We start from the raw sequence: 27,711 nt of genomic DNA, 5'->3' as shown, positions 1-27,711 counted from the left end.
GACATCCGTTCCCACCTGGGTCCTGGGGCAGCGGGAGCTGCCTGGCACAGCCCCAAATAATTTCTCTTATCTTTTGTTTGTTTGGTTGGTTTTCCCAGCAAGTGTCATTAAAAACACAGCAAAACACATTAGTGGCTTATAAACACCCATTTAACAAACCAGACTGCCTCCCACCTCCCATGCCTTGTTCAGGCTCTTAAAAAGAGCAAACATAACATTCATTTTATTGAGTCTTCAGGGCTGTTTCCAAAATTTCTTCAGTGCCAAAGGAGGTAGAAACACCCACAACCCCATGGCAGACGGCAAGGCTGGCAGGCCCTTCCCATCAGCTGCACGGATGCTGCAGGATGAGAAAGGTTGTAGGCTCTGAATTAAGCAGCTTCCCAGCCCATGCCAGGTATTGAGGGCTGACAAACCCACCCCACAGCAAGAATAAAAGCTATTTGGATTCACCACTGGGCCACTTCAGTTACTCCAGAAAGAAATTTTAAAACTGTGAGCCAGTGGTTTTGTTGTCACTTTTCTCACGGTGTCACAGCATCCCTGTAAGGACAGACCCGCAGGGCTGCTGAGCATCCCCCTTGCCAGCATTTGAGCTCCTGGCCTCTGGGTCTGGTGGTGTTGCCCCCACCCAGTGACCTCACCTGAGTGCTGGGTCCCCACACAGGCACCCACAATGGACCCATGGTCAAGAACCTGCAGTATCCTTTAGAAAACAGAGCCACAGGTGCAGGACTGCTCCCCCTTCATCCCTCCTCTTTCCCCTGGATCTAAAATAATGTCATTTATCCTGAAAACAAGCTGGAGCTGGCTTGAGCTGTACAAGACTGAAGGCCAGTTCCTGGTTCTCTCCCAAATTCTCTTCCATGGCCAAATCCCCACCTGCAACGCCCATCTGGAATATTGTGTCCAGTTCTGGGCCCCTCAGTTCCAGAAGGACAGGGAACTGCTGGAGAGGGTCCAGCGTAGGGCAACAAAGATGATTAAGGGAGTGGAGCACCTCCCTTATGAAGAAAGGCTGCGGGAGCTGGGGCTCTTCAGTTTGGAGAAGAGGAGACTGAGGGGTGACCTTATTAATGTTTATAAATATATAAAGGGTGAGTGCCACGAGGATGAAGCCAGGCTCTTCTCAGTGGCAAACAATGATAGGACAAGGAGTAATGGGATCAAGCTGGAACACAAGAGGTTCCACTTAAATTTAAGAACTTCTTCTCAGTGAGGGTGGCAGAGCCTGGCCCAGGCTGCCCAGGGAGGTTGTGGAGTCTCCTTCTCTGCAGACATTCAAACCCGCCTGGACACCTTCCTGTGCGACCTCTCCTAGGCGTTCCTGCTCCAACAGGGGGATTGGACTGGATGAGCTTTTGAGGTCCCTTTCAATCCCAAACATACTGTGATACTGTGATACTGTGATACTGTGATAATCCCGTTCCCAACCCTGCTAGCTTTTGCTGACAAACTCATTGTGGTGGGGACTCTCCCACTGCACCCAGCAAGCAGCACAACAGGGACTTACCCATAATAAAGCTCTATAAAAGTAATCTAAACCTGTTCCAGAGGAAAAAAAAAAAAAAAAAAAGAATGGCTTACAAAGAAATAAAAATGAGAGTGAACTTTGAGTTCGCCAGGACTTGATTCCACACTGTCTGGCAAAACACGCAGAGCTCACGATCTTTGCTGCCTGCTTGTTGCGTGTCTCTTAGCAAAAGCCCATCAAAAAACCCCACGCTGTTTAGAGCAGGAGTCCTAGAGAAGCCCGTCCTGCTGCTGCCCTTGGGCAATTCAAGGTCTGAGACATCTCTGCTATTGCTGTTCACTGCCCGGTGGTGCCTGAGGCAGTTTGCTCACTGGATTCCTCCTCATCCTCCTCCACACGTACTCCAGGTTGTTTTATCACCCAAGGGCTCTGCCCAGAGTAGCTCCAGGGCTGATTTTCCAAGGATAGGGATGCCTCATGGATCCACCTGTATCCTAGAATGTGTGGGGGGAGGCCAGGTCCCACGATGAACGCAGGGCTGCTCTGCCTTCCAGACAAGAGCCTTGCTGTCAGCTCCCTCCTGAGGAGCAAATAGCACTTTACTATTGCATATTCCCACATTTATAAGAAAGCTAAGGAAATTTAATTGTTCTGGGCTTGCTGATGAGGCCAAGAAATCCCTCATTTGCTTATCTCAAAGCTCCCCTGTGCCCCAATGCATGTCCTTTAGCCCAGGCAGCTATTAGGAAGGTATGTACTATTGTGGCTGAAAGCGCCTGTGGCACCTGCCTAGTTGCATATCGCTGGGTCCAGCCTGGGGGGACAAGAAACAGCAAGTCACTGTCACCCCAGCAGCCTTGTTGCGAGGTCAAAGCCTGAAATTTTGGCAAATAATTTGCAATCCGGCTTCTGCGGTTGTCACACTGACCATGGCTTGGGAGCTGCAGAGCTGAGAAGCTCCGTGTTTCAATGGCAACATGCTGGAAATCTTGTTGTGCCTCACATTGACGCCTTCAGCATCACCCAGTCATGGTGAGGTAAAGCCCTACAGGTCCATTTTACGGGTGAGGGAAACTGAGGCAGGGAAGAGGTAGATCACCAGTTCATTAAATCCAGCTGGAGCTGCAGCCAAATCCAGCTCAGTTCTCTCCCAGGGACTCATTTCAGCAGTTACCTGCACAAGAGCTCTTGCACAAAGCAGGTCTTGAAATGTCAGGCTTTACACTGATACCATCCAAAAATTGGCTTCCCCCCCTCCACTCCACCCCATCCCAAGAAATACGTCTTTTTTAGCCAAAATTAACATTTGTTCAAAGCACATTCCTGAGCCCAAAATGTGTTCCTGGGTGATAGGGCTCCGAGCACAGACGCCAGTTCCTCTTCGAAAAACGTTGTGGGGCTCTGTGTTTTTATGGAGGTTATTTGTCTTTCTCCTTCGCTTCCTTCCTCCCTTCTTCCTTCTCTCCTTCATCCTCTCCATCTCCTCCCCCTCTTAGAAAGATCCATCAAAATAAAGAAAATAGAAGAGCGCAAGCCTGAGCAGCCCCTAAAGAAAATACTATATTTTTCTTAGGAAAAAAATAAGAAATAACAATGAATTTGTTGCATTTCAATAGCTGCTCCAAAATTAAAAGAGGAAAGGCAAAACAAAATGCTAAAAAAAACCCCCACAAAGCCACTATTTAATTGCTTGTTTCTTTTCACGTTTTCCATCCAAACTAAATATCCCTTGCTTGCCCCAGAATTCTCTCATTTCCAATTGACACTGGTTTTTAAATCCAGCGTGGGTCGGATGCTATCAGGGGAGAGCCAGGAGCTACAACTGCTATAAAAAGGGCATTTTCTTGACCCAAAGTGTCACTGTGGATAAACAGCAGCAGAAAAAGGCTTTTCGTCCATCACAGCTCTGAGTCTTCACTTCCAGTCTTTAAAAACCTTTAAACAGCAATATATTTGCTTATTTTTGTGCTGATGAAAACCCCAATGTCAATGGCGTGGCTATGGGGCATGGCCCCCTCTCCTCTCCCACCGGCTCAGGGTTCATCTGGGCTGTTTGTTCCCCCCAGCACATGCACACAGGTCCAAGGAAAAAACACCTCTGGACATTTTATTAGACATTTATTCACTAGTTGCCCAGGGCTGATGCTAATTGCAAGGATGGAGCAAGCAACAGGGAGAGGTGGGTTGGATAGTGCTGGTGCAGTCCCTGATGCACCCTCATTTGGGAGGGTTATGGATTTTCCTCTTCTCCTCCCAGGCAACCTGGAGGCTCCAGCAGCATCAGCCAGGACCTTGCTGGGAGCTGGTACCCACCAGCCACCTGAGATGTGGCCCAGACATGGCACCACCATCGGGCACCAAATAGGGCCATGCTTCTCCCTTCATTTCCCTTGAGATCTGCTCAGTACCATCACTATGACCCGCACACATTTCATGAGACCCTCTGGATGGTGTTTTTACACCCGTTGGCTTTTAGCAGAGGTCTCTGGGCAGTGTTCTCACCAACTGCCGTCTGTGCTCGAGCCTGATGGATGATGCTGCTGGTCTGTACATCCAAGGGCAGCAATAGCCTCTCTGCTCCATCCAGCTGCTTGTTCGCACACAGTTGCCAGGATTTGTCCTCTCTGAGCTAGCTGTTCCTCTCCCTGTAGCTACCAGGGGTCTGCCAGCATGTTCACATCAGCCTTAGGTCCCACAATCTTGAGAAATTAAGCTGAGAAAACACCTACTTGATCTGTCCAGCCTTGCCCTGGGCTGGGAGGAATCAAACTAAACATCCCTGAAATTAGAAGAAAATCCACCTGCCTCCAGTCTGCCTTATTGCTGGGGGGATAAGGCTGCTTCTGTGACTCCCCCTCGGCTTTGCAGTCTGTTCAGAGGCCACATCGCACCCTTGATCATCTCTGAGAACAGGGAAAAGTGCCGCTGCCTTGCTGGAGTGGCAGATAGCCGGGATCCCAGTATGTGATGCTCAGAAAGGGAGAAGGGAGCTGACTTCGCTCTGGATATTCCCTCCTGCCTGGCGATATCCAATAGCATGAATAATTTACTATCCGATCATCTCTAATCTTCATCCCATAAAATCAGCAGCAAGCTGGGAGGGTTTTTGAAGCCTCCAGCTGCATTTGCTGATAAGACATGAGGCAGGAAAGGTTGGAAACCCATAATAATGATAATCTCGGGCTTCAGTGTAACTTGGTGGAAGGGCTCTCTCCTTTCATTAAGGATAGATTTCATGATCTTCCTTAAATAACAACAAGCCTTTTCACAAGGAATCTCCCATCCAAAGCTGATTGCATCATCATTAGGAAACAGGAGGCCAAGCAGCCAGGAAAAAAATAGCTGGAGCACAGGTTAGCACGAGGGACAAGACCCTGCAGAGCAAATGGCACCTGCATTGATGGAGCGAGAAGAAAAGGGGTGATTGGAGGTGATTTCCAAACGCAGAGCAAAACTTCAGGCATCAAGGCTCTGCCTGGGAGAGCTGGGCATTGGCACTGAGCTGAGCTGCTGGCCATGAGCCCGACCGCGAGCCTGGCTGTGGAGCAAAACCCCGTCCTCCTCATCCTGTACCTCCTCGGTGCGAATAGAAACATCATGTCTCACTTCAGTGTGGCTTGGTACAGCATTGTCCTCTCCATCCCCAAATTCAGTGAGTCTGGCTATTGCCTGGGAGAAGAAGAAAGAGAAAAAAAAGACATCCTATCAACCATTTCCATCTGAATCTCAACCAAGATGGCCAAGAGGAGGAGAAGGAAAGAGGTTGTTTGCTTGGTCGGGGTGGAGAGTTTCAGGAAATAATTACCCCAGATGCCAGAATAGCAGAAAATTAAAAGTGTAAACTATAATCAGATGTTAAGTTGCTTTTTCTCTGCTAATTGAAATGATGTTTTCTCTGCTACCCACCACTCTATCCCTTTCAGATGCTAATCCCTATCAAACATGGACTTACAATTAGAAATTCATAGGCATCTTTCCCAGGAGCAGAAATTGCTTTGCCCTGTAACCTCTAAGATGAGGTCTTAATAGGAATTCACGAGCAGTCGCTGGTAAAGCTTCATTAGCCGGAGAGAATAGACAAGGGCAAGTTGCAGTGCTCCCTAACCACTCTAGGGAAAAATTAATTTAAATTACTTTGTAAAGTAACAAGGCCAGATAATGTGTTTCCTTCTTGGATTATTGTTTTCCAACACCCTAATATGCTTGTAGATTAGGCTGCTTTGCCTTTCTTGATGGTGGTCCATGCTAAGTTGTGGTTTATGGAGAGCAGCCGCCTTTGGAAGGGGAAACACTGACCCCCTGGGCCAAAGCTGGGTGGAGATGGGGTGAGGATCTGGCTGTTTCTCACCGGGTTGGGAAGCAGGTGGCAGCCACCTCCAGAACAGCTTTAACATGGCCTAGAAGAGAAACCAGAAGGTCACACTTCAGCATTTCCCTACTTGAAAACAGGTCTGAACCAGTGGAAAGAGCCCCACTGATTTGGAGAGCTCTGGATTTGTTACCTGGAGGTCGGATTCTGAGCGATGCTGAGCCCCCTTCTCCAAAGGGCGTGGGAAACTTCTTCCAGAAACCACCATCCCTCAGCAAAGATATCAATGTGGTGCTGATTCCTGACCGGCTAAAACCTAAAATTCAATAAAATACACTAAAAACCAAGCCTGCGCCCCTAGGATGGGGGAGAGCTGTGATTTCACGCTCCCTCTCCAGCCCTTGCCAAGCCTCCCCAAAAGGAGCTATAATTCTCTTCCCCTGGCACCAGCTTGGATGCTCCTCATGCTGGGCTTCAATGTGGTGTGGTTTTATGGAGCTCTGCAGCGAGCCAAGCGAGGGGCCGCGGGAAGATGCAGCGATAAGGGCTTAGCAGAGGGGCTGCGGCTCTCCCCAGCACCCTGGGCTCGCAGCCGGGCTTTGGTGGGTGCTGCCAGCACCCGGCGTTATTAACTTGAGACTTGTCACGTAGAATGGGCCAGGCTGGCTAAACCCTCGGGGAACACGAGCATCATTCAACCAAGAGACAAAGAGTTCAAAGGGTTTTTCGGTGACAAACAGCGCTGATCATCTCAGCTGATTAAATAGGTTCCCAACTGATTCGGGAGTCCTAGGAGACCAAACTGAAGCTGGGAAGATTTATAGGGAGCTACCTGAATTGGAGAGGGAATATATTGATTTTATTCCTGGCTTCTGAAGGGGATCACTGGGGTTTTTTCAGAGCAAAGATAGGGCTGGTGAGAGATGCAGTGAGACAGAGGGGTAGATAAGTAGATAGAGGGATAGATGGACAGGCTCCCAACCCATCTAATAATTTTCTTGCCTCCACTTGGAGAAAGATAAAAACCCCATGGCAGCCGGACTTACCTTCCATCATTTTCCTATCTAAAACTGCAACATTTCAAAGTGTGATTATAACCCTTAAAGATGAGATTTTATGTCACCCCAGCTCCTGCAGTCACTTGATTTTCTTTCATCCCCATCAGCAACCCATTGTCCTCAAAGCCCTGACAAATTCTGGGCTACCTTTGCTGGTGACATGCCCTGTGTTTTGACAGCTCTGAGTGCAACTAAGTGCTCCCTTAAGTCCTGCTTGGCCTTGCTATCTTGCAACAGGCAGGACCCAGCCTCCTAGAAAGCAGAGAAGCATCAGGGAAGCCCATGTCCCATGAGGAAGTCACCCCTGCATGGCCCTCTGGGTCCCCAAGGGGTAGAGGAGAGCCTGATTTCAGCAGGATCCCCATGCTCAGCATCATCTGAGGAAGGTGCTTTCCTTCCTCCAGACCCCACAGCCTCACTGGGGAAAAGGAAGGGCCGTAGACAGAGTGAGAAGCACCCCTAATGCAGGAGATCGGCCTGAGCATCCTTTAACCAACCCTATTTATTTCCACACTCATCAGCAAAAGCAGCATGTTTTTCGGTGGCATCTCTCTCCTCTTCCTTCTCATCACCACAGATTTTTCCTGGCATCTGAAGGGAAAAAAATAACAAGACCATCAGCAGCAAGTGAAATGCATCTAATAACCTCCACTTCTTTTCAACGAGCTCCAGTTGTTGCTTTACAAGGGTACTCTAACCGCAGCAAGTGCCAGACAAAAGCTCCCCTCTCCTCCTCCGTGCCTGTTAAACAGCCTTATTATTTGAGCAGCCTGCATCTGCTGGGTGGCAACCGAGATTACCATAACACAGGGGCAGGATTTGGCCTGGATGCTTCGCCCTCAGTTCTGTAACAAGCAAGAGCGTTTGGCTAGTCCAGAAATCAAGCAAGAAATAAAGAAAAGGGAAAAAAAAAAAATCAAATGTATGAAGTCACTTTTCTGGCTGCCACCCAAGCAAACAGATGCAGGTAGCAGAGGAGATGGGAAAAATCACGTCATCTTCTGCTTTGCACTGCACTTCAGTGGCTTCTGTTGCTGGGGAAGGAGGTGGCAGGGACACGGAAAGGCCGGAGGGATTTCATGTGAATCCAAGGGGTGAAAGAGGCATTTCTCAGAGCACACTGCTTCTGGGGAAGTGGTTTTGGACCCTTGACCCATTCCTGAAGTCTTGGAGGCTGCCAGCCCCTGCCAGCCCCTGTCTGAGTGCTGTGAGATGGGGACAGGGAGCCGGGGGTCCCATGAGAGGGATGGGATGGATTGGAGAGGGCTGAACAATGCTGAGCCATGCCCTGGTGCTGCGGCAGCTGAGCAGCCTGCCCTTGAATCCAGCCCTGAATAGGTTTAGAGGACAAAAGGTGAAGACCCCTGAGAGATGCCTTTGCCTGGGATTGAAGAGAAGAGGCAGTTTCCAGGACTGAGTGGGCTATTAATTAAATCTCAATAAATAGCAGGGCATTGGCACAGCCACCAGCAGTCCCACTGGGAGGTGCGAGTCTTTGCAGGGTCACTTTACCCCTGCCCAAACCCTGGGGGACTCGGTAGCCTGTGCTCCCCTGGCAGAGCCAAAGGGAAGCTGGTGACCACATGCTGGTGGCCTGTTGTCCCCAGGTTCCAGGGAGTGGGGACCTGCAGGGCAGCACTGAGACCTTCAGAGCCTGGCTGAGCTGGGGGGAACACCAGCTGCCCCAAACTGCCCTGCCAGCCCAAAATACCGAACTCTGCAGGAAAGTAGGTACGGTGTTCAAATAGAGCAGATCCGGAGAGCTGGAAGGGGTGGGGGGGGAGGAGAGAAGGGAGAAAGTGAGGAACAGGGGGAGAGGAGAGGAAAAGGGGAAAGGGGAAAGGGGAAAGGGGAAAGGGGAAAGGGGAAAGGGGAAAGGGGAAAGGGGGAAGGGAAAGGGGAAGGGGAAGGGGGAGGGAGAGGGAGAGGGAGAGGGAGAGGGAGAGGGAGAGGGAGAGGGAGAGGGAGAGGGAGAGGGAGAGGGAGAGGGAGAGGGAGAGGGAGAGGGAGAGGGAGAGGGAGAGGGAGAGGGAGAGGGAGAGGGAGAGGGAGAGGGAGAGGGAGAGGGAGAGGGAAGGAAAGGAAAGGAAAGGAAAGGAAAGGAAAGGAAAGGAAAGGAAAGGAAAGGAAAGGAAAGGAAAGGAAAGGAAAGGAAAGGAAAGGAAAGGAAAGGAAAGGAAAGGAAAGGAAAGGAAAGGAAAGGAAAGGAAAGGAAAGGAAAGGAAAGGAAAGGAAAGGAAAGGGAGAAAAGACAGCTTTTAATCTACTTTATTAGGAAAACCCGTGGCCAACACCAAACCCTCTCACCAAACCCCCTTCCCTCACCCCCCTGCTGCGCTCCCGCGGGGATCGTGGGGCGGGGTGTGAGGGGCCGCGGACGGCGCCCCCTGGCGGCCACGGAAGGGCTGCGGGCCCGCGGTGGCGGGCGGGGGGGCGGCGGCGGCCCCGCCGGCTCCGGCTCCGGCTCGGGCGGCTCCGCGCTGGCAGGAAGCGCTGGTGCTGCGGTCGGCTTTGATCTGCCGGTTATCTGCGACAAGAGGTTCCCCGAGACTTGTTCAAAGGCGGCGCTCACCCGGAGGCGGCTGCCTGGAGCGCCGGCGGCCGCGTGGGCTCAGGGACGGGGCGAGGATGGGACCCCCGTGTCACCTGTGCGGGACACGCCAGCCAGGACCCCCGTCAGGCAACAGCACTGCGGACACGTGTGCTGCGAGCTACTGGAGAGCAGGCTCAGGCATGCAGGAGAGTGGCGATGGATGTCACCATCCTTGGGGAGCTGCTGGAGAGAGTCCAGCGCAGCCACCAAGATGCTGAAGGGAGTGGAGCATCTCCCGTGTGAGGAAAGGCTGAGGGAGCTGGGGCTCTGGAGCTGGAGAGGAGGAGATGGGGATCATGGGGATCAATATGGAAAGGGGGAGTGTCAGGAGGATGGAGCCAGGCTCTTCTTGGTGACAGCCAGTGACAGGGCAAGGGGTAGTGGGTTCAAACTGGAACATGAGAGGTTCCACTTAAATTTGAGAAGAAACTTCTTCTCAGTGAGGGTGGCAGAGCCTGGCCCAGGCTGCCCAGGGAGGTTGTGGAGTCTCCTTCTCTGCAGACATTCAAACCTGCCTGGACACCTTCCTGTGGAACCTCAGCTGGGTGTTCCTGCTCCATGGGGGGATTGCACTGGATGAGCTTTCCAGGTCCCTTCCAACCCCTGACATTCTGGGATTCTGTGAATGTCACCATCCTCAAATCACATCACCACTGGAGGGGACAAACCATGCTCCTGCACACACCATCCTTCCTGCTGCCTGCCCAGAGGGCTGTGGGTGTGTGTGGCTGGAGGATTTTATCTGCAGCCGCAGTGTCTTCACATGGCAAGATAGAGAGGGGCAGCTCGGGACGGGGACAGAGCCAGCTGGAGGGTGGTGGCTCCTGGGGACCAGGCAAACAGCCCTCCCGCCCAGTGCCTGCTGAGATAGAAGTAACGGCTGTCACCTCTGACATGCTGGGCAAGCGCAACCGTTCCTGCCACCCTGGAAAACACCCTGAGAAATCCATCTGGTACCTACTTGGGACAGTTTGGTTCTGCCTGACCTAGAAGAAGGGAAAAAACCAGCTCAGTTTGCTTGGACAAGGCAGGGAGCAACTTGCAAGTGATTTCTGCTGATGCAACCAAAAGCCAAACCACCCTGGCTTTTATGTAGCGGGGACAATCAATGGGACAGTGTGCAAGGGGCAGGGGACACACACATAACCATGGGCTTGGGTGTCTTGAATAGACAAGTAGGATTGCATGTTCACATCCTTCCAGATGTGTGTATTTAGGAGTATGTCCTCAAAGATGCATCCACAGACATGACCACAGGTGCAGAACGTGCAAAAATGAGTGTGTGTGTTTGTGAACATGTCTGTCCACCATCACACAGGTAAGAGAGAGCACATGGGCTGGGCATTTGTGAGCAAGTCAGTGTGCTCACTTCCCTGTCGTGTGCATGAGCTTGTGCATGGACAGGAATTTGTGGAGGGTGTGTTTGTGACTCCTTGTGCGCACAAGTGTCTGTGCTGATGCCAACACCACTCCTGTGACGCCCCACACTGGAGCCGTAGCCAGGCTTGTTCCTCACCTGCTCCCTGGCCCAGCACCTGCAGAGCACCCATTCACCACCTGAATGCTTTCCAAGCCCAAACAGAGCCCTTCCAACACCAAGCAGCAGCTTCCCACCCATAGCACCCACAGCAGCATGCTGATAACCAACTCTGGTTGTCCCCCAACCACCCCCTCCATCCTCCAGCTCCCTTTTCAACACCATTCCCAGGGACAGGGCAGACCGGGTGCTCAGAGCAGTGATGCTGTGTCGCTGGATGGTCGCATGACACACGATGAGGGTGGTGTTGACATGTTTTATTTCAGCTCCAGCAGCATGTGAAGGGATGTGTTGCTGCTGGGGTGCAAGTGAAGTGCTCTGGAGATGGGGCAGGTGCTGCAAAGCCTCCCCTTGCTCACCTGCCTTCCCAAGCAGCCTTAGATGAGCAGTGGGTAAGGTGATGGCTGGGCCCTTTGGACATGCAGGAGGACCTTGCCTCCGGTTTTGGGATGCTACCCTTGCCCTGGAGGCTGTGCCATGGATGGGGACAGTGGTGGAAGCAGGACAGCTGCAGGACAGGACTTGCCCTGCTCCCTTCCCCATGGCTTGGCCATCTCCCCTGCCAAACCTTAGGGGTCGGACAGGCTGGTGTTCCCTGCAATGGATGCAGGGTGAACAGGGCACATGTGCAGCCGTGCTCTCCCAGTCACTCTCCAGGCTGTGACACTTGGCAGCCCAGGGCATTTTGGAGCCACTCAGCCCCCCGAACCTGGCTCAGGGTGCCACATCAGGGAGGACTACAGCTTGATGGCACCTCACACGATGACACACCCCACCTCTGCTGTCAACCTGCTCATTTCACATGATGCAACCCAGGATGCTCTGCCGCAGCATTCCAGAACATCCTTGGGCATGTCTCTGAGCCTCTCCCAGTCCAGTCAGCAAGTCACCTCCTCCCCTTGTTTCCAGCATCCCTTAAGCCAGGGGATGCCAGCAGAAAGCTGCCTTTCATTTTGCAGTCTGCACACACCGAGAAGCACAGTACTGCTGTGTCTTTCCTGGTCTCTTTCCCGAAAGCCCTTTGCTGCAGGACTTATTCTCACATTGGCACGGCTGCATTAAGCTGGGGTGGGATTTACTGGAGGGATGGGTAGGGAGCAAAGCCCCCAGCCCCACCGTGTGCTGCTGGTCAGAATCGGCCCCGGCACATCAAAGTGCTGGGGCAGTTTTAACCACGCTCCAGACACTCCCTCCCTTTTCCTGCTGGATTCCCGTCTCGCTCCCTGTGCCCGCATCAGCAAAACAGAGTGTAAAAATAGAGGCTGGGCTTCACCAAAACACAATAGTTAAATTGTTCCCCGGAAAGGTCACCGGGGCAGCTGAGAATAGCTCCAAGAGCAGGGGAAAAGGAATGTCTACCGGGGGGACAAGTTTGAAAGTCCCTACCAGACCCCACCATGGGAGGTTTCCTGCATCCCCATCAGGGGTCTCAGAGCATCTGCATCTTCTTCCATCCACCTGCAGCTCCGCTGAACCACAGAGCTCTCCCAGCACCAGTTTTCAGGTGGAAACTGAAACAAACAAACAAAAAAACCAGAGAGCAAGAAATAAGGTGAAAGGGAAGGCAGGAGGAGCAGAGAGGAACAAAAAAGCTGGGAAGAGAAAGGGAATCCCACTCACTGCTCATCCCCTCGCCGCCTGTGACAGCGCCGTGTCCCCTGGGCACTGCTGGCTGGCTACAGCCTTTGTGTGGCGGTGGGAACGCTGGGGATGAGCCCTGGGACGAGGAGCTTATCGAGTGGTCCCAAAGAGCCATAAATTACTCCCTCCTGTTGTCACTGGTCTGTAAAAGCAAAGAGGTGAAGCTTTCTCATCGCCTGCCAGGGTGGGAATGTTTGGGTCCTGTCTTTTCTATGAACATATTTAATTACTCAATAACGTGGGAATGCTCCTAACGAAGCGGGTACTTGCTCTTGGCTCCGGTGGTGTTCCCAGGCAGGGGTGCCAGTGCAGGTTGCCCTCAACGCGGCTTCGCCAAAAAGGCAGTAATTAGAATCAGGTAGTGAGACTTGAAAGTAAAAGTTGCCCAAATTTGGGGTGATTTTGTTTTTATGTTTCTTGGTTTTTTTCCCTCAGACATACACATCCCTTTCACCTCCTCTTTTTTTCAATTCAGTTTTACCTCAATGACACTTCCCTTCTGTTCTCAATCCCTAATATCACCCATGCAATGCTAAATGGGATTTTCTGTCACCAAGCTCCTGGAGCACACCAGAAACACAGGTGAACAAAATCCCTTTAAATGCACCTGTTTCAAGTTCGTAAGGAAACATTCGCCAGAAAATGTCCCACAGTAGGAGAGAGACCAAAACCCTCATCACCCCGTGGTGCCACCAGTGATGCCGAAAGTGGTGAGAGGTGAATGCCAAGCCCTGTCCCAGCCGAGGTCATCGCCACCCACAACACACAGGTTATCGCCCTCCCCCTCTGCTGGTCACTTTGGTTCAATGAAACCAGGTTGGTTTTCCCAACTTTCTCCTCTTTTTCGTATAAATAAAGAAGAAAACAAGTTAGTTTGGGTTTTTTTTTCCCCATATATTTGAATCCACGGAGTGGTGCTCATTGCCACTTGCAATGCAACACGATTGAAACAAAAATCTGATGGGAAATGAACATTTTCCATTGGAAGACAAGGGTGGGAAGTGCTTTCAAAAATTACTTCAAAAAAGAAAACAAAAACAAAACCAAAACCAGATGATATCTGCTACCTTCTGTAACATTTGCATCTTGGTGGTCGAACAGCAGCGAAGTCCAGATGCTCGGGAGAGGAAGGTGCTGGAAGGAGGATGCACCAGCTCCATGGAGTGACCCAGGTGGGAACAGGACCCTGGAGCCTGTCCCAGCACAGCAGCTCCCAGGGTCCATCAGGAGTGACGTCTGTTGGCCATTCCACTGCAGAACAGGTGGCATTGGCACTCACCCAGGCCTTGCTACAGACTATAGAGTTATATATTAAATATATGTGTAGGCAGGGGTTTGAAACCTTCACGTTGAGGATGGCCACATGGCCATGAAAGATGTTTTAACTGAAGAAAGGAAACAAAAAACAGAAGGGGGAGGTGAAAGGAGAATTGTCCCAGTGATGAAGAAGAGAGGGAGAGGGTTGGGAGGTGACGAAGAGAGATAAGCAATGGGTGAGCTATCAGCTCTTGCCACGATGGCAGCAGGACAGGGGACAGGGGTTAAACCAGCTGTGCAACCATGATCACCCAACCCCAGATAAACACCCAGCAGCCACAGCCTGCCCCATACCTTGTCCCAGTGCCCAGGATAGGCTCATACACCCCCCAGGTTAGAGCCTGAGAAAGGGACCCATTCTTTCACCCAGGGGGATATACCACTCAAATCTTTAAAAATAAGTGTTGGCTACCAGGCTGCTGGGTATGGGGTTATTTATCAGCTAAGTTTTTGGGGGGATGCTTTAAAAAAGCAAGGGATGCTCTAAAAGACCCTGTTTACATAGGTAATAACTCTTAAAAATCATAGAAATTAAAGAAAACACCTGTGGTGTCACTCCTGTTCACCTGCTCTGTGCTGTGGGTATGGTGTTGGCCATGGTCGGCAGCACAGTGCTATGGTTATATAAATAAATATCGATATAAACACATGCTCAGCGGATCACAGCCTGTAAACCATAATGTACATCAACTCAATTGGCTTTTGAAGTATTTGTGCACATGGCTGTGATAACGACTTTTTTTTTTAAAAACAAAACAAAAAAGAGGAATTACTGTCATTGCCAATGAAATCGTGGTCAAATGCTTGAAGGGAAGCAACGTTGCCCCCAGCAGCCCCCTCACTGCACTGTCCCCCTCCCTGCAAGAGGGGAAAAGGCTGTCAGAGCCCTTGGGGGACCTGCAACCAACGTCCTGGGGGTGAAGCAGCAGCGGCCTGCGGCGGGGGGATTGCTTCACTGCCCGCCTTCCTTCCTGCTGGCCCTGCGTGCTCTTCCTCCCGCTCCTTCTCTCTGCAGAAGCCCAGCCCAGGCTGGATGGCGTGAGCCACGCAAGGACGAAATTAGCAGATCTTTTTGCAAGATTTTGCTGCCTGTTTCTAACTTTCGATGGCTGGGAATGGATCATCCCGGCATCCTTGCCCCGTAATGCCTAGGGATGAAATACTGATGCAGTGATGGGTCCGAGCGACGAGGTGGGTGGGAGGCAGACAGAAAGTGGAGGTTGCTTTGTAAAACTTTATTTAGAAATGTTCTTGATATATTCATTATATATATATATTTATATATACACACACATTACAACAAATGTGTTTTCCAAATAGCACATCCACAGTGGGTTGAGACTCAGGGTACCAGGTCTGGTTACTTTGCTTCTGCAGAAAAAATGCAGAAATCCACGGGGAGGGTGGCAGAGAAAGGGACAGGACTGAAAAACCCCAAAATTGTAAGGCAGGAATTCACTCACACAGTACAACATTGCCCCAAAGTGCTGTTTGCAACAGAAACGGGGGGCGATGGTCCACACAGTGAGAGATGAAGCAGGCAGCGGGAGAGGTGGACAGAGGAAATGTACCATTCAAATCACAATTAAAGTACAACTGTACATACCCCAGGAGACCTACGGCGCGCTCTGCTAAGGGCTACGAGCAGGCGCACGCATGTGTGGGGGTGTTGAGGGGGTGCCGCCGAGGTTGTACCATTTTCCCAACTGTTCAGCTACCAAAAAGATTAAAAAAAACCAAAAAGTGGGGAATAAGGAATTTCTGAGTGTGATTTTTTCTTGCAATAGTTTAATAAAAGGGTGTAACTCCCCCACCCTCCCCATGGTTATTTCAAACACTGGAAACCAAGAGCGGCTTTAGCTGTGACCGCATTCCCCTGCCTGCCAGCCCTCACCACCCGCCTCTCCTACCCCTGCTTCCCAAACCTCTTCCCCAGCATCGCTCCATCACCCACCAGCACCTCTCCCCCACTCCAGCCCTGTGGGAAACCCCTGTTAGTAAAAAACCCCATGCACGGGGACACCCAGAGCCAGGAAGGAGTTTTCCTTCTTTTTCCCGATTTTAGATGGGGGAGGTTCGTGGTTTCAGAGGATTTGTGGTCTGTGCTGGAAACCCTCGCTTGGGCTGGCACCCCTTCCTAAGCGGCTAATTCCACCTAACATGCCAACCCATGCGCCAGCCTCCCAACTATTATTTACAAAGAGGCATCAAAACCAAGTGGGGATGGAAATGACAGGGCTCTGAATTAAGCCTGGACCGGCTTGCAGACACCCGACCAAATCCTCTGTATTTCCTTGTACCTCAGCATCCATGAAAAGGAATGAGTGCCATGGAAGGTGTCCCTGCTCAGAGGACTATTTCCCTTCCAAAGGATGTTTGTGGGTGGTTTGGTTTTGTTTTTTACTGTAACCTGGTAGAGGTGTCTATGCCTTGACATCTCAGCAGAGGGAGAGGATGGGTTTGGGGCAATTGCTCCCTCAGACATCAGGTGGTGGGTGAGAGATGGGCTTGAAGCCGTGGTGATGGCGTGATGTGGTCCTCAGCTCCCAGCCACTGCAGCAGCACCCTCTTGCTCCCTACTCCTTCTGTTTGCCAAACACCTTCCCGAGGGGGCAGCAGGGATCAGAAGATCAGCTCAGCCACCAGACATCAGTTTTGCAGCAATGTGAGGAATGGAGTCTAATCCCACCACTGCTTTTAGCACTTCCCCCAAGATTTGGAGAGGCTGTGGCTTCCTACCAGCATCAGGTAGGTAAGGATGCTCCTAACGCCAGAATAAATCCAGCATTGTAGTCCAGCCTGTGGGTGTTGGCACAGCTGAGCCACCACCATTTTCACACAATAAAACAAAATAATTCAAAGTGTATCGTTAAAACCCTTTTATAACCCTATGTACACACTCGTTGTTGATGCATCATTGACTCCTTTTGCCTTTTTGTTGCTTTTGGAATTTAAAAATCCCCCAATCCAAGGGGATGCTTTGCTACCAAATTTTTGCTTTTCCTTATCGATCCTGAAACTCATTTTCCTTGAGAGAAGCTCTGGCCCTACAGAAACTGTTGGGTAAACTCTAGGAGACCACAACAGGCTTGAAGCTCACCCACTGAACGTTACCAGCAGAAGAATCGGGGACTGGGAGGGTGGCAGAAATCACCTATGTACCTTTGCATTCAGTGGATACTGCATGACAGCATTAAACAGAAGTAATCCTATGTCATAAATACAACAACCCCCAAACAATCCAAAGTTAGGTGGAAAGGAAAGGAAGAAAGAAAGAAAAATAAAAAAAAAAAAGAGAGAAAGAAAAAGTCTTAATCCTTTTAATTGTTCTTTCGCTGAGGGTATTTTTTTCACCTCTTTAAAAAGATACAGTCAAAAGCTCTGGGACAACAGGAACGCATGGCCCCAGCTCCTGCTCAGACCAGTCGTGTGTGCCACAGGCTGGAGAAATGTCACAGTGCTGGCAGGTTTCAGCAGTTTCCAGCGCCACATGGAGCTGGAAAGCATCAGTGGCCTCCATCGGCAGGGAGAGAGGAGTTTCATGTCTCGGCCAGGCAACTGTTTAAAAAGCAACGGTCGCCAAATGGTCTGAAAACCCTCTAAATGGTGGAGAGGTGCTGGCCGTGTCTCCTGCCCCTCCGCAGAGTCCCATCACGAGCAGTATGTACAATGAAGAGGACTTCAATGCTTTTCTTCTTTGTACGATCACGTACCTAAATGCTGAACATCCATCTGGTTTGGTCTTATCCTCGGCCAACACACAGGCTGCTCCATCCCCAGCTGGGGAGGACGGGGAGCCCGAGCCCCTGGGAAAGGCAGAGTCACGAATCCCAGGAGCACAAGTTCCAGTGTCTGCACGCTTGGGTCTCACCTCCCCACCTCGGTGCTCCGGGAGCGATGCGGGAGGTCATCACCGCTGCGCGTTGCCTTCGACGGGGAGAATCGCGTGGTGCAGGCTCCGTGTGTGCTTCGAATCTAGTGTTTCGTGCTCCTCTGTGAAGCTGTCCGGGCTCGCCGCTCCATCTAAAGAGCTTCCACAGCTAGAGTTGGGAGACAACATGTCCTGCAGCAGGTCTTCCTGGACTAGCCCAGAGTCTTTGTTCACTTTACCCCTTTGGTTTCCTTCTTCCTCCTGGTCGTTGAGCAGCTTGGCCAGGAAGTTGATGTATTTCATAGCCAGGCGTAGAATCTCGTTCTTGCTCAGCTTTTTGTCGGGCGGGTGGGTGGGGATGAGCTTGCGAAGCTCCGCGAAGGCTCCGTTGACATTCTGCTGTCTCCATCTCTCCCGGCTATTGGTAAAAATGCGACGAACCACTTTCGTATGAGGACCTGCAATTGCAACCACGCAGCATTAGGAGCAGGGCATAACAGGTTGTTTATTGCTTCGCTGAATAGGTCACAGCTTCACAAATTAACTGATTTAGTTTAGTGATGCCAGCAAGGCAATGAAACAGGAGTTTCCACCTAACTAGAAGCTAACCTGATCCAAGATAGTCATATTTTCCATTCAATCCAGTGAAAAGGAGAAATTGAATTGTGGCTTTTTAGATGGCTCCTAAAATGCCTAAATTTACATCTCCAAGGAGAAAGGCTTATGCCATGACACATGCACAGAAGGCTGCTGTATTTTTAGGGTTTCTCAGCTCATCAACAAGAGTATATCAGCAATGAAGGTCCTATTAAAAGTTTGTCTAACTAGATAGCTTTATTTTCTATCCCCAAAAAATAGATTGAGGACATACGGTTAGGACAGAAGGAAATTAGCTTGAGCAGAAGCTTTGACAAGTCTAAGATCCAGAGGTCTTCCCTGCTATGGGCAGGATCCAGAGCTGACAGTGACCACAGGATTACCACCAGCCCTCTGGGTGGCTTGTATGAAATGAGGTGTCAGGGTTCACCTGTAGCAATGGGGCCAAGCAGCAATGTGACCCACAGAGTAAGGCAGTGTCGTGGCTGGAAGGGTGATCACAGGCGGGGGATGAAGCGGTTTCACAGCTGACCTGACATTAGTGCCACAAGGCAAAGACTTCCTACCTGACACTAATTGGAGAAGGCGCTCTGAATTGCTGGAGGTGTCCATTTGGCCCAGTTATATGTGAACTCCAGTTAAACCCCTGTGATTTTACAGCCATACTTCTGCCAGGGCATGTTATGCAGGGTGGATGCACAAAATGCACTAATTCTCTTTTTAGATTATCAGGCTAACTAACTCCTGTTGGCACAAGCAATACATTGTCTCTCTGCTAGAGAAGACCCAAAAGCATGTCTACCCAAATGTGCTACAGGAATAGCAATGTTGCAAATGAGAACTTCAGGTCCTTGGGTACACGACAATCAGTTCATGTAAGGAGATACTACCATAAGATGCTTTTATTATCGCGCCCTTGCCATCCTCATCTCCAGGACACACCAACAGTACAAGGACATAGCAATCTCATGAAACTCTAGGAGAAGGACTACAGCAGAGCTCCCATAGGTTGGAAAGCACCATATGCAATGAAAATCATCATAAAGTGTGAAGTAAAGAGGTGCAGATAACACATTGGTGAGTTGTACCCCAAAGGACAGGCTGCAGATATCCCCATCCATGCTATCGCTCCTGGTGGGACCAAACCCCTGGCCATGGTGAGCAGTTTAAGCCATAGTTGTCCCATCATCCAGTGAAACCAGCATCCTGAGGGGCACTTAAACATCATTATTCATATACAGCTAAACTCTTGGCTGCTTTGACTGTGGTAGAGCAGCCGAACAGATGTGATTTTGGAGGCATCCTAGTCAGGCTGCACCTTGACAGGTCCCACCTGTGATGGTGCAAGAAGAGGAATCCCATGCTCCAGTTGATTAAACACCATCACTCATCCCCCTGTTCAGGGGAAACTGAGCCCCTTTGGTCCAGCACATCACACGAAACATCCCCCATCACAGGGTTTGCACTCCCAAGCAGCCAGATTAAAGTCACCACATTCTTCAGCATGTGAGGAACCACGCACCTCACTTCTCTTCACAGTGTGCTCAGGAGCAGGGAGCCCCCCAAAACTGCAAAGAGGTCCTGGGCTAAACTGGGCTATATGAGGAGGAACTCATCCCTGACCTCTAAGATCCCAATTTGATGCTTTAATGAATAAAATTTTCCACTTCCAAACAGCACATAAATGCCCTTTGTATGCACTAAATGTGCAAGAGCTCATGGAAAGGGAAGGTTTCTCCTCCCTGATGTGCACCATGGGGTTGTGGGGAAGGTGGTGGGAACTGAGGGAACCCCAACAACACGTGGCTGCCCAGCACTCTTAACAGAGCAGTGAAGAACGTGCTGCAACCTGCTACAATAAAACCACGGTTTTGACACTTAGATGCTCTTCCCAAACAAAGCAACCAGCGCTGAATCAAGAAGGAGGTGGAGCTTAAAATCTTTTTACTCCTATAAGGGTATGAGACAAAAAAGCAAACAAATATAACTTGGCTGCTACGTGTTTTCCAAAAAATCTCAACCTGTTCATTTTCATCTGATGGCACCCAAATCAAGGTCCACTATATAACACAAATTCTGACACTGCTTACATTTTTGATTCTTGCATCAATCAAATTAAACCTAGATTTTAGAAAGATGGGGATTTGGACACAATGTGTCAAGCAAAGGAGAAATTCAAAATGCCCAATCGCTGTGTTATAATAGATCTATTTCCCATAAAGAAATTTGCCTTATAATTAATTTGAGCAATCAATTGAGAATTCTTTTGCTAGGATTTTGTTGCAATTGATTGACTCATGCTTTTTTAATTGTAACCAGAGATCTGAGGAAAACTAGTAAAAAGATGAGCTTCCAAACTTACAGAATATCATTGCATATATTTTTTTTTTTACATTTTTATCCCTGTTTATATCTATTTTAATAGATATTAAGCGCATCAGACTTTCCCCAAAACGAATGAATTAATAGTTGCAAAAAACCCACCACTCATTTCCTTGCAAAGGAAACCAAACACCAAACACCCAGCAAGACTCTCCTGCCCTTCTCCCAAGGGCTGAGGCATAGGAACGACGGTCCAGGGTGTCAAAGATGCCACCCAGCAGGTGACCACCAGAGCAACAAGCAAAGCACAGCAGACAGCACCGATGCCTCAGCACAGGACACACACCCCTACAAATTGCTCCAGTTTAGACACTATCATCCACTACCTATTTTTCCCCCCTCAAAAAAAATTCAAAGCCTAGTCTTGGAAATTCACATGAGCCAGAACATGCAGGATTCAGTCAAATGTCTACACCTACTTTACCTGACAAGCACATATCCAAAAATTTGGTTACAACCAAATATCTCGGTAATCCTTAATATCTGGTTTAACAGTAATTCGAAGGCTTTAGCCAGACACTGTGATTTGATGGACTTTCAGCACAGCCGCTAAGCCTCTGAATCGAATCGCAGACAAAAAGACCTTATTGAGTCGGGGGGCTGAGACAACCCCTGTCCCACGGGGCTGCGGTCTGAACCGACCGGGGCGAGCGGGACTGATGAACGCAGATAATGCCCTGAGCCCATCATTTCGTACTGTATTATTCTAGAGTGGCGTGGATTATTATTTGATCCGATTTTAGATCAGCCAAGTGGAAGGAAAGGGACAGTCAACTAGAAAGAAGGAAAAATTAATTGTGCGGCGATTGAAAAGCACTGTTTACTATTGCTAAAGAGAAAACACATTTCAACGGATCTCATTTGTACGGGCTGTTAGCTCTGCAGATAAACGTGTCAGCCTTCCGCGTGTGAATGGTCCCTGCAAACACCCCTTTGCGTGGGCATCCTCCCGCAATCCACGCCGGCTGCGGGGAGCGGGATCCCGCCCTGCCTGCCTGGTTTGGAAATCATCCTGCCGGTCCGACAGGGATCTCAGCTCGGACACCAGCCTGTCACCCTCCACGGCTGCTCCCGGGATCTGCCACAAGGGCGGGCACGGGGTATTTCTCCACGGCAGACTGCAGCACGGTGTGGATATGTACTGAATCAAGCTGCAGGTAAGATGGCTCAGCCACAATCCCCTTGCGAGCCCGCAGACCTTATCCCAGGTTTAGCTCTTCGCTTCTGGGCGGGTTGGATCTTTCTGCCCTAGGCTGTGGTCTGCGTTATAAATGTCTCCTGGCTGAAAGGGTTTGCAAACACAGCACGTCACTGCGATGGCCATGATCCAGCCTTTGCACTTCAACAAGGACTTAAATTTAATGGCTTCCTTCGAATTTAATCTCTAAGCAATTTGCAGAACAGGGATATAATTAACCATACGCCGGACTGCTTTGCTGCGAGAAAGCAAATCCGCCGAGCAGGCTGCTGGGCATTATTCGGGACAGATCAGAGCTCTGCTGTACAGAGCCTTACCGGGGGGAGCTACCCTGTCACGGCAGGCATCCTATTTCCCCTTTACGATTTGGGGTTTTTAATCCCACCATGTGGCACCGTGCAGTAACTTGCCCCCTTCAGCAGATGGGAACCCCCCCAAAAAGCAGCGCAGGATAGAAACTCTCACCGTCAGTGATCTCCATCTCGTAGGGAGAGGGTCTCCTCTTCACTCGGTTGCTGCCGTACATGGAGAAAGAGTCCGGTTCGCCGAAAAACCCGCTGCAAACGAAAGGCAGAGAGGTGGTGAGGACACACCGGCAGCCCCCCCTGCACGGCACGGCCCCCACGGGGGGCAGGGGAAACTTCCGGGGGGGAGCCGAGCAGCTTCGTGACCCCGGAGGGAGCTCACGACTCACGAAGCCGAGACGAGGGTCGTGAGGCGACCGGACACGCCGCCGCCTCGGGGACATGCAGCGTGAGCCAGCCCTGCGAAAGGCGTGGGGCGCTCAAACTAGCGGTTCCTAGGCAAAAAACACCCCCTCCCCACGGCTTTCTGCCCTCAGGCAGCGGGGGCTCCGTCCCCGCACAAGCGGCTGCGCTCTCTCCCTGCGAAAGCATTTTTTGCCCCTTGCGCTTATTTGCAGGACTCGTCGGAGGACAGAGAGTCCTAGCGAACTTCGAGGGTCTAACCCAGCTCTGGACAAGCAGCACGTTTGCTGGCGGACCCTTTGCTGCCCCTCAGTACGGGATCACCGCCCCAGTATCTGTTCTGCCCGAAGCATTTATACCCTGACTTGTATTTTTTTTTTTTTTTCCTAGGAACGGCAGTTTTTCGTTTCGGGTTATTTTTCCCCCCTTTCTTCCTTTGCAAAGTTGCATGCAAACCCGCGATGACTAAGCCCTAAGCCCGGAGGAAAGGATGCTGCTGCCGCCCCCTTCCCTTTCCCTCCCCGTCACCGAGTCCCACAGCCGAGCGGGGACCCCTCCGAGGGACCCCCGCAGGGGTGGGAGAGACACGGACCTGTTGATGGTGGCCAGAGGCTGGCCCAGGTTGTAGAGCATGGCCCTGCCGGGGGGCTGCAGCGGGAGCGCGGGGGGGCTCAGCTGCACCATGCGGGCCTCGCAGGCGGCCTCGGCGGCGCGGCACGGATCAGCGCCCGGCGCTCTCTGCATCGTTTCCCCCGCCGCCTCCCGGCTTTTTATGTCCAGAGAGCCCCCCCGGCGCACCAGCTCGATGACGGGCACGGGGGCGGCGGGGGGCCCGGGGGAGGGCCGGCCCGCCTCCTTGGCCGCCCCGTTGAGCAGCAGCTGGGGGTCGGCCGGCGCATCCATGCCCCCGCGGCTGCTCTCCGGCTCGCTCGTGGTCTCCGGTTCCGAGTCGTGCCGCCGGGGAGGGCGGGCATCGCGGGGGTCACTGGGGGGCGGCGGGGCGGGCGGCCTGTCCATCGTCCTGTGGAGAGAGGCAGCGGTGAGGGGCGGTCAGGCTGCGGGGGGGTATCCCGCCCCAGACACCGCCCGAAAGGCAGGGGGGCGCTTCGGGACTCGGGCTTCGCCGGCGAGAAGTGGAGTAAAGCGGGGGGAGGGCAGGAAAGGCACCAATCACCCCGAATCAATTGGAGTTTGCCGGCGGGACGGGGCCCGGCAGCGCTGCGAGAGGGGCCGGGGGTTCGCGGGGCCACCCTGTGACGTCATGAAGCGCTCTGGCCCTGCGTGACGTCACGAACCCCCGCGGAACGGTGCGGCGCCGTGACGTCACGCATCTCCACGGCTTCGCACGACGCATCGCGCAGGGGGCGACCGGGCCGGACCCCCGCCACCCCACTCCGCAGCCACGGTCATTTCCGCCACTACACGCGGGGGGCTGACACGACCACGGCGGCTCACGCAGCGGGAGGGGCTCGGGCAGCACCCGGCGCACCGCGGTGTTGGGTGCTAAATTATGCGGCCAAATTACGGCCTGGTGGGAGGAGGCTCAGCTCTCCCCCACCAAGCTCCGTTTGGGGGATTTCTCCCCGTTTTGGGGAGCCGGCGGTGTTTGCCGTCCCGCGGAGCCAGGCCCATCGCGGCCCGGCCTGCCGGCAGCAACCTCAGCCTCACGGGTGACCACTTCTCCTCCCTCTTTTTTTTTTAGCATTATTTTTAAAACAGCGAATTATACCTGAAGCCACTTTTTGGGGGAGAGGGGGTTAAAGCAGCCTATAACGGAGCCAATGCCCCCGCGCGTTCAGTACCGCAGGAAGGAGGAAGGGGCCCGGCGCCGAGCAGCCCTTCATCCGCGGCCGCACACCATCATTGTCCCCCTTCTCCCATAGAACGAACACTGTCGCGACACGGCACCTCGCACCGAGGGCAGGCAGCGATATCGCTATTATTGCCGTGCTGTTTCTCTCACAGCTCCCCTCGTTCGTGGTAATTTTTGTTTGTTCCCCCCCCACCCCCCCGCCATAAATAAAGGGCTTCTCAGAGCAGAGAGCTACCACACACCGGCCCTCCTTCCCCATCCTTCTCACTCCTTTGCCTTGGGTAATATTTTTCCTGTTTCTGCTGGGCAGAGTTACGAGATAAACACCCCCCCCCCCTTTTTTTTGGCCATATCTCATCATCTCTCTTGGAACAAAACAAAACACAACCACCCAACCTAAAGCACAAGCTCTCTGCCTTCCCTCCAGCCCCACTATCTCTCTAGAAAGAAAAATCTAATTGCTTATTCCGATATTGTATAGGAAGAGATTACTCACATGTGTCATATTTAAGTAGGGACACCGCAAGTCTCTCCTGTTTCAACAAAAGCGCTCTCAGTGTCAGGATGAATTTACTCCTCCCACCTCAAGGTACTTACGACTTTACAGAGAGGAAGGACACCCGCATCGGGATAAAACTGCTAAATCCTGAGAGGAAGAGAAGAGGGGGGAGAAAAAGACAAGAGGGTGGATCTTGTGGGCCTGGATTGCCGGAGATCGTTGGAGAGAGGGGTGCAGGGGAGAAGGAAGGAGGGGACGGCACCCCGGGGCGGCCCCTGTTATAGGGGACAGCCGGACACCCCTGGGTCCTCCCCCCGCCGCCGCAACGGGAGCCGCCGCCTCGCACACGGGGCCGCAACGCGCTGCGGGCACGGCCTGGCATAGCAAAAATTAATAAAACAAACAAAAAAGAGACACAAAAAATCCCCAAGCCCTATGTTCGGGCTGAATTGGGAGGGTTTTTTTGGACACATTGCAAGCCCGGTCTCCCCGGGAGGAAATCCCAGACGGGCCCGGAGATGGAGTTGTTTTTCTCCCGTTCGGCTCGCAAAGAGCGGCGGCGGCGTTTCTCCCACGCCCAGGTGGAAAGTGTAATTCCTAATGGGTTAAATTGGATTTCTAAAGGGGCCGGTTACCGGCAGCGCTCCGGCCCGAGGTGCCGCGGCCCGGCCGCTGGCAGGGTGAGCCCGCTCCTCGCCGCGGATCAACAGGAAGGCGAGGACGGTCTCCCACCCCCCCCGCCAATGAAATCAAGAAAAATAAGGTTTTCCTCTTCGTAAAAAAGAGAAACAATCCCGATAGCGTCGCCTCCCGCTTTCGTTAAAAACGAAATACACAAAGCCGCAAAAATCCCCGCAGTGTTTTGCGTTTAATTGGGGGTAATTTCGTTTAGAAAAATAGGGGGGAGCATTAAATCCCCGCCCGCTGTTTTCTGCTCCGTAAAATCCTTTTGTTTTCCAGCCGCGGATCGGCAGGAAATTTCCAGTCCAGAAACGCACCTTTCCCGCCTGCCCTTTGTAGGGAAATTGCCCCAGAGCGGAGGGGTGGGAGGGAGCCGTGTATGAGGGACCCCCCCACCCGGGAACAAGCAAACAGGCCCCGGTCGTCGGCCGGACCAGGTCCTGGTGTCCCCCCCCGGGAGAGGCTGAGGGAGCCGGGCCCGGCGGACGCTTCGCCCCCCGTTCCTCCAGGGCCGCTCCCACCCCACTCCGCGCTGCCGCCCCCCGGGGCTCCCGGGAGAAAAGCGCACCCCACGTTTTAAAAAGAAAAGAATCTTCCGACCCACCCCGCATCAAAGAAAAAACAACAAAAAGCCCAACCGCGGAAAAGACTTTGGGTCGTTTCCCCTCTTGCCTGTCTCTTACATGGGGCAGAAACCCCCCAAGCACCCCTCGCTGCACCCCAAAACCCCGGGCCGCCGCACCCCCCACCCCAAGCGGCTGCAGGGCCGGATTCCTCGCTACTCACCATTTGCTTTTCATTGGGAAAAGTGAGTGGAGCCATTTTGTGGCCTACGCATCACGGGTATATTTGTAGTAAGTGTTGGGTGGCTTCAGCTGGGGAGGCTCTAATTCCACATCACGTCCAGTTTCCTATTTAGTATGGAGAGCGGAACACTACTGCAATGTGGCCGAGAGAGATAAAACCCCAGCAGTGGCCCGCCTGCCCTGATAAGCTTCTAAACCCATTATTTATGAAATGATTCATTATTATTTGGCAATTTTATCGAAGGAAAGCGGAAAATTATTGCAGGGATATGCATAGGAATAACTCCGGAATGCATGCCTTCTAGCTTTTTATGTGTGTGTGCTTAGATGCTCTTAAAAAGACACTGAAAAAAAAAAAAAGAGAGAGAAAGAGTAATAAAAAATTGCACTGTGGCTGCCTGCATCTGAATAGCAATTCTTTATTTTAGTCCTCTTGGAGGTTATTATGCCCCTGTTTTTTTTTTTCCCCTCTGCCTTTTTTTTTTTTTTTTTTTTAATTAAATATGGAACACCTACTCCGTTCTTAATTAAATTTAATGAGCCAAAATAAATTGTTGGAGATGCTGAGAGAGAGGGAAGGGGTGTGGGTTGCTTTGGGACAAGAGGAGGTAAATAAAGCACATTGAGAGGTGATGTTTTGGAGACAAGTGGCCCCATCCCCAGGCTTCCTCCCCGCACTGTGTGTTGTCGCTGAAGGGCTAAATTGGGGCGAACCCCCTGTCTCATCTGCCGTGTTGGGGCGGAGGGAGCCCGGGGGATGGGGAGCGGAGTGGGTATCCCTTGCCCTTGGGAAATTCGGGATGTGAGCGGATGGGAGAGCTCGGCGCCGAGGGTAGGGCCAAGCCTAGAGGAGAAAGGCCTGGGGAAGGGGAGAAAGAGCCCTTGACCACCCCGAAGAAGCGCGGGGCAGCCAGCGGCGCTCGGGATCAGCTGCGCGCCCCGTCGGGGCTGGAGCTCAGCCCGGCCACGGCGGCCTCCGGACGCGGGGGGACGGGGACACCCATGGGCTTCGCCAAAGCTGCCGTGCAAACGGAGTGGTTGCTGGGGGACGGGGAGACGGGCGGGTTCGGGGGTCGGATGCCCTACGTGGCGCTTGCAAAGGGTCTCTGAAACCCTCGCCAAATTGCCAGAGGGTCCCTGTAGAGGACGGGGGGAGAAGCGAGAATCGCTGGAGGGTCCTGGGTCCGTGTCCCCCTAAACCCACAGGTAAAGCGGTCCTAAAGACAGA

At 52.0% G+C, this 27,711-nt stretch overlaps 1 protein-coding gene across 1 annotated transcript; it reads right to left on the bottom strand.

Moving 5' to 3' along the window:
• Window positions 1-15,143: 15,143 nt before the first annotated feature.
• Window positions 15,144-26,582, bottom strand: TAL1 (TAL bHLH transcription factor 1, erythroid differentiation factor). The gene is made up of 5 exons (XM_065842621.2): window positions 26,464-26,582; window positions 24,994-25,143; window positions 23,277-23,705; window positions 22,443-22,534; window positions 15,144-18,258 (listed from the first exon to the last, which is right to left on the bottom strand). Coding segments are annotated over exons 2-5 (942 nt in total). The 5' UTR covers window positions 24,996-25,143; window positions 26,464-26,582; the 3' UTR covers window positions 15,144-17,839.
• Window positions 26,583-27,711: the final 1,129 nt, after the last annotated feature.

The sequence above is a fragment of the Patagioenas fasciata genome, chromosome 6 (genome assembly GCF_037038585.1).
Source record: "Patagioenas fasciata isolate bPatFas1 chromosome 6, bPatFas1.hap1, whole genome shotgun sequence".
Classification (NCBI taxonomy): Eukaryota; Metazoa; Chordata; class Aves; order Columbiformes; family Columbidae; genus Patagioenas; species Patagioenas fasciata.
This window is presented reverse-complemented; position numbering and strand designations above follow the sequence as displayed.